Source organism: Mustela nigripes, chromosome 9 (assembly GCF_022355385.1).
Source record: "Mustela nigripes isolate SB6536 chromosome 9, MUSNIG.SB6536, whole genome shotgun sequence".
NCBI classification, from domain to species: Eukaryota; Metazoa; Chordata; class Mammalia; order Carnivora; family Mustelidae; genus Mustela; species Mustela nigripes.
In genome coordinates, this window is record NC_081565.1 from 64,900,301 (window position 1) to 64,912,947 (window position 12,647).

Consider the following 12,647-nt stretch of genomic DNA (forward strand, 5'->3'; position numbering starts at 1 on the left):
CATACAAATCTGCGCTTGGTTTTAAGGTCTTTGACCTTAAAATGTAAGGTCAAAGAAGGCAGGAGTTGTGTGTGTGTGTGTGTGTGTGTTTTAAGATTTTATTTACTTGACAGAGAGACAGCAACAGAGGGAACACAAGCAGGGGGAGTGGGAGAGGGAGAAGCAGGCTTCTGCTGAGCACGGAGTCAGTCCTATGTGGGGCTTGATCCCAGGATGCTGGGATCATGACCTGCTGAAGGCAGTCCACCCAAGGACTGAGCCACCCAGAGCCCCAAAGGCCATTTTATCTGTTTTGTTCAGGCTCTGTCCCTAGTGCAGCAGAGGACAGTGCCTGGCACATAGTAGGTCTTCAATAAATGTGGTTCCACGAATCATTGTATGCACCAGCTTAAGACAACGGTGTAGTGACTGTGAAGAGATCAGGATGGGGTCTACGGAGTCTCGGGTCTCAATGTGGCATTCTGGGGACAGTTCCCGGTCTCTGCGACTTTTTCTTTTTTTTCTTTTCTTTTCTTTCTTTCTTTCTTTCTTTTTTTTTTTTTTTTTTTTTTTTTTTCCAAACACAGATACAGAAAACCGTGGTCTCCAATAGTTCTGAATTTCTAGGAATCCTGAAAGGACGAGGCCTGAATGAAACTCCAGCTACGGGCCATCAGACCAGTGAGGCAGAGGGAAGCCACTTCTCCCGAGGTTGATAAGGAGAGCCCGGTGGCAGGCCACGCGGGTTGGCGGGGAGCAGGGAGCAGAGAGCAGGGGTAGGCGGCGACGGGGCTTAGGGGTAGGCCGTGGGGACTCTGGTCGGCCGCTAGAAGCGCGAGCTCTGAGACCCCGGGGCTGGCTGGAGCGCGGGCCTCCCCAGCACCCCGCGCCGCGGGGAAACCTGCGGTAACCTGCCGAACTTCGGTCTTACAACTCGTGGCAAGGGGTGAGGGCCGGCCCTCCGAGGCGGGGTCCCGGTGGGCACTGAACGAGGTCTTGCAGGTGACCCTGAGCACCAGTCCGCCGAGCTGGGGGCCGCGGGCAGCCGGCGCCGAGGCGTGGCAGGGCCAGAGCGCAGAGCAGGAAGCGGCGAGGTGGGGGCGAAGGGGCGGCGAAGGGGCGGCCGGGGGCAATGCCTGCGGCAGGGATCGGCGTGGGCGGAGCAGCACTCGGACAGCAGGGGGGAGGCCCCGGCGCGGAGGTGTTCCGGAGGGTGGGGGTGGGCGGCGACCTTCGCCTATAAGCTCCCCGGGAGGGCGGAGGAACCTGGCCTTGGCCGGTGAGCTGTGAACCGTCGGGAGGTTGGTCGCCGTCTTTCTGTTTTCCCGCTGCGTCCCGCCGCCGGCGCCTGTGTTCAGGCGCTACCACCTGTGTCCCGCACCTGTATCCCGCACCTGCCGCCCAGCGCGCCGCAGCCCGGCCTCAGCATGACGGACCAGGCGGCTTTCGACACGAATATCGTCACCCTGACCCGCTTCGTCATGGAGGAGGGCAGGAAGGCCCGCGGCACGGGCGAGATGACCCAGCTGCTCAACTCGCTCTGCACGGCGGTCAAAGCCATTTCCACGGCCGTGCGCAAGGCGGGCATTGCGCACCTGTGAGTCAGGCCTCCAGGCCATTGGACCACGTCTTGTCTGTCTAGTTGGGGATTTGCCTTGGGAGTCTGATGTGTGGTCTCCTGGCCCTGTCAGCCAGCCTGTCCAATGGGAATCTAACTTACTCTCTTTTGGTGGCTTCTCTGACAAAGTTTCCCCCAATTGCACCCAAGTTGTGGTTCCCCCGCCCTTGAGTTTGGGAGTGCTCTCACGGCCGGCCGGGGACGGGGCCGGAGGTGGGAGTGGGGGGCACCTGGCTCACGGTTGATACCTGCCTCCATAATGCAGTCCTCGCTCCTGGGCTGAGCAAGCTGCCTTTGCACCTGTTTTCCGACTGGTGAACCCCCCACCCACCACCCCCAAAAGTGCCTGCAGCGGTGCTTCCTTTCCCTTTATCTGCCTTGACCTCCTTCACTCTCTGGAATTGGGCTTCCAAGTCAGGTTTGTTATTTAGTACCTCAACCCTAAACAAGCTCTGTTAGGAGCAAAGGAAACCTAAGTCAAGCTGGGAGGAAGCCCGCACGCCCAGAGCGCTCAGGAACAGCAGTGTTGATGTGCAAAGGGCTGCGGTAGGTCTGGGGTGGGGCCTGGGATTCTGCATTTCTATGAAGAATTCCACCTTCTGTGGTAGGTTTGCAGATCACGTTGTGAGTAGTAAAGGAGTTGTGGGACATGGGGATTCAGTGGGCATCTTAACGAGGCTTTTTGTAGGTAACATCATACATTTTGGTTCACTTTGATGTGCACATGTATTTTAACACTTAGACTGATCTTCGCTTTAGTTGAAGCTAGAGGAGTTCGACTGCCCACACAGCTTCCTAATGTTCCTGCTCTTGAACACTACGGAAAAGTGTGTGATGCTCAGCTGATCTGGAGATCTAGCAATCTAGCAATCTAGATTGCTTTTCTGGAAAGCTGTTCTGCTTCAGCCCCACACTGTGGGTTGGTGGAGCTGACCCTTAAAGGAGTGTTGATGATATTTATTTACAGATGTCAAGCACAGACAGGCCCTGCTGGGATTGGGACGAGTATGTTAGGAAGGTGGTGGCTCCGTTACTATTTCGTCTAGAGCCCTTCTTAGTAATACATTTCTATGGAGATTGAGCACTAGGAAGTGCACTGGGTTAAAATCTGAGTTCAGATTTAATTGAAAAGTATTATAGGTGTTTCATTGATTTCCGTGCCTTTGAGAATCAGGGAGCTTTGTTAATAGAGCGCTTGGCATTTCTTCTATTTAAAAATTGTCAGTATCTTTCACCATCCCCAAAGGACTCAAACATACAAGATCTGTATCTTCCCAACATTTTTCCTTTTCTTTTTTTTTTTTTTTTTGCTTTTGGAAAAGATCGATCGATCTTGACAAAGACACAGTGAGAGAGGGAACACAAGCAGGGGGAAGTGGGAGAGGGAGAAGTAGACTTCACTGAGCAGGGAGCCCAATCCCAGGACCCTGGGATCATGATCCAAAGTAAAGGCAGATGCTTAAGACTGAGCCACCCAGGTAGCCCACTTCCCCACCTTTTAAGTGACTTTAGATATTGAGGATCTTGTGTAGGGGAATCTGGACAAAGAGGGCTAATTTTGGCTAAAGAAAATGGATGTTTTTAGGCTAGATAGTTGTAAATACCAGGTTTTAAAAAAAATACTGGTGCTGCTGTTAACTTAGAAAGTTGCAGTCCTTGGCGAAAGTGCCAACCACTCAAAGGAACACAAAGGAAAAAGGGAAAGCACCCCCTCATTTCTGTTCGCTGGGGTACCAACTTTTAATTTGTTGGCCATTTTCCCATCTAGTACTTCGTACTCCATCTAAACTTATATATGGGTATGTTATTACATAGGCCTACATGTAAATAACAAACAAACGGCATTGCATGTAATATATTTGCATTTCGCTGTCATCATTCAGTAACATAACAGCATTGAAATTGTGAACATTTCAGTGTTGGGACTTAAATCCACTTCCTTCTTGTAAGGGTTCTGTAGGGCTACATGATCTATTCAACTCTTCTCTAGGTTTGGCTGTCGCGGATCTTTGTTTCCAGTAATGTACCTATGAAACAGGGCTCGATGCTTGGTTGTGTAGGTAGTGACAGGGTATGGACCAGAATCTGGACCCTTCCATACTCCTGTGGGAAATTCAGCTATCTTTGTATGATGTGTAGTCAGTTGGGCAGATAGCAGTTAGGCAAGATCTCAAGCCAGGCCTGCAGATAACATTCGTTACTGAAATAGGCCAGTGTGCCTGCAAGTGACTTGGATACTACACCTGAAGGCTTGCACTGGAAGGCCACGTATCCAGACGGCAAAAGGAGGTTGCAGGTTTGCAGGAAGCTCACAGGGACCTGCTTAGGGAGCTCAGCCATGAAGTCTTAACCAGGGACACAGCATCAGCAGTTCGAGAGCAGAGCCTGGAGTATCCTCTCGCTTTCTTGCTCTTTCTTGCTCCCTCTCTGTCAACCAACAGTTGATATTGTAGCCAGTTTTTTTGTTAATACAGGCATAGAATCCTAGAGTTTAAGCTGAAAGACTGAGAAGTCACCCTGTCCAGCCCTCCTTTGTACAGCCTAGGACCCTGAGTGCAGGGGAGATGAGGTGAGTGGGCCTGTTGCCCAGGCTGGGGACTCTACACTACAACGTATTTTTCAGAAGTCACTTAAATTCATCTAAACTCTAAATCTCACCTATTTTATTTTACTTTATTTTATTTTTTTAAAAAGATTTTATTTATTTGACAGTTAAAGATCACAAGTAGGCAGAGAGGCAGGCAGAGAGGAGTAGGAAGGCTCCCGGCTGAGCAGAGAGCCCGATGTGGGGCTCGATCCCAGGACCCTGAGATCATGACCGGAGCCGAAGGCAGAGGCTTTAACCCACTGAGCCACCCAGGCACCCCGTCACCTATTTTATTTTTGAGGCAAATTAAGAATTAAACCTCAAGGAGCAATTGACTTCTAGAAAACCTGTTCTTGAAGCCTTATTATTTCTTTGTTTCTGGTTCCCCTCTACCCACTCCCAGAGGGAAGGGATGCAGATGCCTACAATGGGCGACCAGCATTTTGTTCTCTGAGGAGAACGACAGTGTGGCTTGTTAAGTGGATCTGATGAATTCATGGTTCAAATGAAGTTGTTGCTCATATCTTTTGTCTTCACTCATTTAGGGGAGAACGTGGTTCTCCAATGGCTTAGGCTTTTCCTATGTACATGTCACCAAATCACTGCTTGAAGAATTGACTGGTTCTTTTTACTTCAGCAAAACGTGTTGAGCACCTGCAATGTACAAAATTCTAGAATGGAGATGAGAACAGCTTATGCTGTTAGACCAGGATGGAATTTGTTATAAAACCCAATAAAGATCTTGAAAGGTGCTTTCACAGAGGTTCCAAAAATGCAGTGTGCATGGATGCAAAGGATTGTGGGGCATTGTGATAAGCACTGGCAGTGGGCAACTGTCCTAAGGCCTGGTGGCTGGAGAGTGTTTTGAGCTGGGCAAGTTGTGCAAGGGAAAGTGGTGGGTGGGAAAACATTCCTGGAAAATGTGCTTATTTGGTTGGACTCAAGCCTAGAGTCCGTGTGTGTGTGTGTGTGTGTGTGAAATTGTGGGTGCATTGGGGAGCTTCCAGTGGCTGGGGTGAATATATTTTGGGGGGCATGCATGGGGGCAGAGTACAAGTTTCTGAGGAGGTCGTTGGTATGATTAGTGACTAATCTGGGGAGGATATGGCTGAAGTACAGAATTGGGAGACAAAGCTGAAACAGGGTGAACCCATTCAGGGTGGAGGGGTGAGGAATTGGAGGCGAGAGCCTAAGGTAAAGAGAGCCTGGGGGACGTCTTGAGTGTGGACTGAGAGGGCAAGGACACCATTAAAACACGAAGCAACACCAAAACCAAAAACAATTCCAAAGCCGAAGCTGGTTTTAGAGGCTGGTCATGGATGACAAGATCCCGACATTATGGAAACAGTGAACTTGAGGGGTTGCTGGAGCTCTGCCCAGTCCGAGGTACCACGTCCAGCCTGCAGTTGGGGGAATTAGGCCATGAAGCCCTGCCTCAAGATTGGGCCACAGGCTTTTGGTACCTTTGCCCTGAGGCAGGAGAGGAAGAGAAGAAAAAATCTGGACCGGATTTTGCAGAACAGGTACACACAGGGTTTTCAGAGCACATTTTGGGGAGTCATGGAGCTTGGCTCAGAGTTCTGGCTCTGCCATTGAATTCTGTGAGGATTTTGGCAATGGATGTCCAAGCTCTGAACCTCAGTGTTCCCTCACTTGTGAGATGGAGACCACTGTTTGTTTTCAACCTCAGAGTTGGGTGAGTTCATTAAACAGGTGTCCATAGGGTCATCGTTTTCCTAGGGTGAAGATTATGATTATATTTTTGTAAATTGATACATTTTTGTTTGCTTTTTAATCCTTAGTAGTTGCCCCATACAGCCCTGTACATCTCCAGGCCTAATTTTCCGGCATGAAATGTTCCATATAAAAACAATGTTGCACCATCAGATTAACTACAGGAAACCTCCTCCTGTATGTGTCCAGGAGAGTTGCTTTTATGTATGGGGTGCTCCTAGTGGTTTGATGGAAGGGAATAATCACTTCAGTTTTAATTTTGGTATTAGCAGATCGGGTCATGTGTTTATTTCCAAATTTGCCGAGTTTGACATTAAACTCCTGGAACGTCATCAGATATTTTATATATAATCTTGAATTATCTTCCCTATATTGCCAAAGAGTGACTTGTAATTTCCTCTCCATGCCAGGAGCACAGGCTGCCCCAGGGCACCAGCAGAGGTTGGGGCTTGTGACCTTGGAAAACTGCTCTGGTTGGCATCTCTTCCTCAAGGAATTTCTGCTCCGACCCTTGGATATTTCTGTCTGGGTGAACGGTTGGGTATTTACCTCGGAATCAATAACAGGTCTTGCTACCCTCGACATTTGTGATAAAGATTACATAATAATCGACCTTCCTTTCTCTTCAGTTGGGTGTCCTGAGAGTGAGCTCCACCTCTGGTTCTTCTGTTTGCCTGGTGGCTGCTTCACGAGGCCTTGGTGATGGTGGGAGGAAATGCAAAGGGAGCTTTCTTCCCTGCCTGGGAGGAGCCCCGCCTGCCTCCAACCCTGGTTGAGTCTTTGGAAATGTTGCTCAAGGCAACTTTCTTCCCCTGATAAATGAAATTGCAAACTTGATGGCTCATCTATCATAGAAATAATGTGCAAATTTGAAACAATGCCAATAATTTTATCCAGATTTCTAAGGCTTTTAAAACACTGGCCAAATTGAACCTATGCTTTTTATTCATTTAGGAGTTCCCTATTGTGTATGAATTAAAGCAATGTAGCTTTTTCAGATTTTTGGTGAGGTTTATGAAATACAAGGGGAAGAAGAGATACTGTGGTAGCAGGTCTTCAAATTGATTTTTGCTCCCAGCCTTCAGAAAGGGGCATGAAAAGGAACATGCAAAAGGGCTCAAACCCTCACAGGAATGCTTCCCACCCTTGAACCGCTGGGACTGCCTGGCCAACTAATTTGAATAAAAACGAAGTGAAATGTTTAGGCATTTCAAATGAAAGACCACCTCAGTAGGACTAGGCTCAAAAGTAAACTTCAAGTACTTTTCTTTGTGAAGTTACCTGTGACACGGTTCTGCTCTGGGTGACTTCCAGAAGTTTCCTGTCAAACTGGTCTAGAGGTCGTGGTTTCTCTCTCCCCTGTATCAGCCAAAGTTTACTTAGTGGATGCCTGTGGGGCTCTGTTGGGGACAACAGGGCTGCTGTTCGGTGGCATCAGTGACTAACCTCTCATCCTTAAAGATTTGGAAGCAGAAAGAACCAGGTAGTTGAGACACCTTGATACAGAATCAGTAAGAGGGAAAGGCAGACTGGACCCAGCTGTCTGTCCTTGCTAGGACCCGCCTTGCTTCTCAGCATGGTTGTATTATTGCCAAGGAAAATTGAATTGGGAGTGGGATGATTACATTTTTTGCTCACTGGCCTATATATGCCAGGCTCTGTTCTAAGCCCTGCCTCCCCATATACTACGAAGTAGATACAGTTAACTTAATTCCCATTTTACGGATGAACCAAGGGTCAGAGATGGTAAGTGGCTTTTCAAGGCTGACTTAGCATGTGACAGAGCTAGGATTTGAACTTCATTACAGAGTGCCCCAGCCTCTGGAGTAAAGCCAATAATATTCCCTTTCCTTCTGGGATAACTTGAACTTAGGAAAAGCTTCCTTGGTAAATCGAGTCACTTGATTCAGCTGATCAAGTTAGCAAAGGAATGTCTGTCCCTGTGAGATCAGGACACCTCCTGGGTGGCGTGGAGGAGGAAGCTTGAAAGTTTACAACTTGCTTGAGTCAACCCATTTCCTTCACCCTTTGGCGTGTTTTTTTTTCCCCACTGACCATAAGGAAGGGTTGGCCTCTGGAAGGCTTTTTGGACAGAGTGGTGTGATGGTTTCCCCACAGCCCTGCAGCCTCCCATTGCTGCCTGATTCACACCCCAGGGAACAGACACTGGGAACCGATCTGAGAAAGAACCTGGTGGCGTGTGAAAGGGTTGTTGGTGGCACAGCAGCTGGCACAGAAGTTGCTTCTGAACCAGGCCAGGCTTCTGACCTCTGCTGGGCCATCCTGGAGTCTGCCTAGAATTCCATTTTCGGGATTCCAGTTGATCTGTCTTGCAAGTCCTAGTTCAAGTGGGCGGGCACAGGTGTGGGCACAAGTGTGGGCTGCCTGCCTGGAAGTCGAGGGCGTATCTGCGACCAGTTCTGTCGGCAGGTGACAGCTGCTCTCCCCTCGTGGCCATCAGAATACATAGCGAGGGCCCTTGTCATTTATCCTTCGCAGACTTGAGAATGAAGAAATTTGTTTCAAGGGGGTTTTTGAGAACTTGGGGAGAAAACAAAAACTCCATGTGCTCTTCAGCTAATTAGTTCCTGGAGGGTGTTACTGGAGGTTTTTCTCCTCTTGTCAGAGTTGCTGGAGACTTACTGGCTTCCAGCTTTTCACTGAGCTTGTTCCTCAGGGGTGCCGTGCAGCTCTTCTGACGGCCCCTCCTGGGGTGTGTTGGAGAAGCCTGACTGAGCATGGCCTTGTCTGGCTCCTCATCCTTAAGCAAGTAACACAGAGGACAGACACCAGTCATGGCTGACTTCTTGTTCCAAGACAAAATGCAAAGAATATACTTGGTTGTAATTAGAAGGACATGGCATCTGGGAACTCTTGCTCCTGAACCCTGATTCTACCTGGCATCCCTTTCCTGTGCCATGAAGACTTTTTTTTTACCACCGGGTCTCACCAGGGAAAGCCTCCCACCAGATGTCCCAGGAAAGTTACAAAGTGCCTGAATTTTGAGTTTGAGGGCCCAGAATATTCTCTCTTGTGGTGTTTTTTGTTTTTTGTTTTTTTTCAAGGTTTTAGTTATTCATTTGACAGAGATCATAAGTAGGCAGAGAGACAGGCCGAGAGAGGGGGAAGCAGGCTTCTTGCTGAGCAGAGAGCCTGATGCGGGTCTCGATTCTAGGACCCTGAGATCATGACCTGAGCTGAAGGCAGAGGCTTAACTCACTGAGCCACGCAGGCGCCCCCCCCCCCCCTTTTTTAAATGCTTCACAAGCTACTGGAGGATAGTTGGGAAAGGGTCCTTTTGGTTAGAACAGAGGAGGGATCTTCTGTGGGGTCAGGAGGAGGAGCGAGAGGTAACTGCCTGGCCTTGCAGGGGACTTGAAGTGGCTGGAGATCCGTAGCAGCTGGGCAGGGAAAAGTGGCTGTTTTGGTGCTAGGTATAGCGAGGTCCCCAGAGTGTTCATCTGCAGTGTGTTAAATCGTGCACTTGACCTCGATGGCACACAGGGTGCCGCCCTCTGTGACCCAGAACAGGAGCTCAGGACCCTGGAGCAGTGGTGAGGAACCTGGCTGGTGGTCTCCACCGTTCTGCAGCACATCCTGGTTTGTCTGCTCACCAGGATCCAGCTCTGGGAGGGCAGGGGTCTCATCTGTCTTGCTCTGCACTGCAAGCCCAGCCCTGAGAACAGTTCTGGAGGGTGATAGATACTGGGAAATGAAGGAACGCTCAACACAGGCCTCTAGGATGCCTTTGAGAAAAGGCACTGTGGCCTGACTCCTCTTTGCCCATCTTGCTGGATGAGACACTTAACATGAGCAGGTGGACGTGGGCGGAAGTGTGAAATAGGCCTTTCCCATGCCTGACTCTGGTGCCCTGTCCCTCTGCCCCAGCCTCCCCGGCCTGGCCTCTGTGGAGCTGGCTCCATAAGCCTGCCCCTCTGGGGACCATGCCAGTAGCTTCTCCCAGCTCCTCCAAGGTGTGGAATGACTTTAAAGTCAGTTGCTTCTATATTCATTCATTCCTCTGAACTCAGGGTTTTGCTTTCCTCAGTGAATGGCATTCAATCATGCTATGAGTAATTTCTTGAGGGCTCTATGTCCTGGGACACAGTGGAAGAACACATAGCCTCTGTCTTCCTCATGGGAATGAAAGATGAACCAGCCATGCTGACATGATGGGGGATGAAGCTTAGGGGTCTCCCAAGACCCACCGTCCCCTCCCGCAGCAGGTGCAGCATCCTAATAAGGGCTCCCTTGAGAGAACAGACGAGGTGGTGGACGTTTCCCCTCCCCTGGTAGTGCCAAAGGCTGTGCTGACTGCTTGCATGGGTCGCTTCGTGGAATGCTCTAGCACAGCACAAAGTATCCTTACCTCCGTGGTCACACGTGCCAGAGGAGACAAAGGACAAGCAGCTGGCAGTGGTGAGGTCTGAGACAGGTCCCTGTCAGAAGGCTCAGCCTGTCTGCCCGCCTGCATTAGTAGTGTGACTTCAGCGAAGACATCTCAGGCTAAGGAGTGACAGTTAGGGCCTGTGGGGTCAGCAAGGGAGATTTGTTTGGGTTGGTGACCTTGCCAAGCTCTCTCTCCCCACCTAGAATTTGCCTGTCCACCAGCATCGGCCTTACAGTTGAGTGAGAAAAAGATAACATGAAAAGGGGACTGGGCCACAGCTGCAAGTGTGGCCGATGGCTTGGTCATTTACTCAGGAACGAGGAGTGACAGGGTGGGAAGGGGAGCAGTGGGCCGAGGGCGGGTGGAGTGCAGGAGATGCGGTTTCCAGGTGGGCTAGGGAACGATGTGACAGCGACACCGGAGGTGGGCTTGCTGTGACGCCGGATGTACCTTCTGGAGCCAGTCAGGCCAGGCGAGGTGTTTGGGATGGGACAGTCTCTGGTGCTGGCTGCGTTTTCGTTCAGCCAGAGACCAGCGAGTTCTGTCTGTGAAGAGAAGATGTGTTGGCAGGAGCTGAAGCAGGGGCTGCTGGGACCGCCAGTTCGCAGGCAAGTGCTCCCGGCCATCTCAGCCAGGGCCTCTGGAACCTCCCTTGTCAGCCACCCGCAGCTAGCTGTCGAGCGGGGTCTTCATCTCCTACCTTCCCTTCCCACATCCAGTCTCTCCTCTTGGCCTGTGCTTCCTTTCTTTAAAGCTTCACCCTCTTTGCACTGCCGTTCAAGCCCAGCTAGGACAACCTGTATCTTCTCCATTTTCACAAACTAGGCTGCATTTTGTTTGCCCAAGCCACTCCGGTTCTGGGGATTAAAGCTGATATATGGATACCTTGAAAGTAGAATCAAGACTCCAGAGTCTTCTCTCTGGCAGCCCAAGGACTCCTGCCAGGGCCAGTGGCACGCCCGTGAGGGAGGCCTGGCCTGGGAGTCAGCGGGCTTCTCACCTCTGCTCTGCTTCTCTGGTTTGGGCAAGCCCATTAGATCTGCAGATGAGCCTCCTGTTTTCCTCTATAGAATGAGGTGGTGGGGCCAGTCTGTATTGTCTCTTAGGAACTATCCAGCTATAAAATCATAGCATCTCTTGGCTTAGCTCACATGTCTGGTGCTACCCTATCCAGAAGTTTCCTTGCTTGCTGTACCTCTCAGCTGATTGATTCTGGGCTAACCTGTGCATTCAGGGGAGAAACTGGTTTTGGGGGTTGGTGCAAAAGAAATCGTCTTTTTTAACGAAGTGCAAATAGACACTGTATTTGTGGTAAAACTAAAATTTCATGGAGGAGTGTGATTAGGGAACAAAAGCCAAAAAGTCTTTTCAGAGGCCATTAAAGATAAGGTTGAGAAATGTGGATTTACCCACAAAGGTGTGCTGGGTACTTGACAGGTACTGGACAGGTGAAAAACTGCTCTTACAACTAGGAGTCGATCGGGGGATGACCATTCTTGTTTGGTGTCTCCCAGACCCCTCGTCATTGTTCCTGTTTTCCTGCCAAACACCTGCTTTCAGTGGGTTTGTAGGTGCAATGGTGTCTATTCTGTTGGTCATGGCTTACATTTTTGTGACTTTCTTCCCTCTAGCTATGGAATTGCTGGCTCAACCAACGTGACTGGTGATCAAGTGAAGAAGCTAGATGTCCTTTCCAATGACCTGGTTGTTAACATGTTAAAGTCATCATTTGCCACTTGTGTACTTGTGTCAGAAGAAGATAAGCACGCCATTATAGTGGAGCCAGAGAAAAGGGTGGGTCTGAATTTCTGCTGGGGGTGGGGGGTTCAGTGTAATCATGATGCTAGTTTTGTAAATGACTCAGCTCAGCCAGGCTCAGACCTAGGAATCAGCCTATGTCCATCAGTTACCATTTCACAGATTCTACCTTATATCTCAGATCTGTCCTCGACTGTCCACGCTACCACTAGAGTTAAGTGCATTATCGCCCCGCGCCCCCGCCTCCCGTGTACTCACGCATTAGTTAGACTCGTACACTCATACTCACCCCACCCTAATAAATTTTTCTGTTCATGTTCAAGATTCTTCAAAGTCTGACTTCTGTTAACTGCCTCTTCTTCATCTCTACCCACCAAATAGTCAACCTTCCATTCACCTTTCCTGCTAATCTAAACTTTCAGTTCGTCACTGATTCATGCGTTACAGTCTGTTGGGATCCCATTAGTTTGATTGCTTCTTGAAGACAAGTACGGATTAGGGTGCCTGGGTGGCTCAGTGGGTTAAGCCGCTGCCTTCGGCTCAGGTCATGATCTCAGGGTCCTGGGATCGAGTCCCACATC

The 12,647-nt window shown here is 49.8% G+C and overlaps 1 protein-coding gene across 1 annotated transcript in view; it reads left to right on the top strand.

Moving 5' to 3' along the window:
• The first annotated feature begins 1,133 nt into the window (after positions 1-1,133).
• The window catches only part of FBP1 (fructose-bisphosphatase 1), a 25,534-nt gene continuing 14,020 nt past the window's right edge, over positions 1,134-12,647 (top strand). Inside the window, exons 1-2 of the mRNA XM_059411731.1 lie at positions 1,134-1,576; positions 11,940-12,102. Coding sequence (XP_059267714.1) covers positions 1,407-1,576; positions 11,940-12,102 — 333 coding nt within the window. The 5' untranslated portion in view covers positions 1,134-1,406. The remainder of the gene's footprint in view (positions 1,577-11,939; positions 12,103-12,647) is intronic.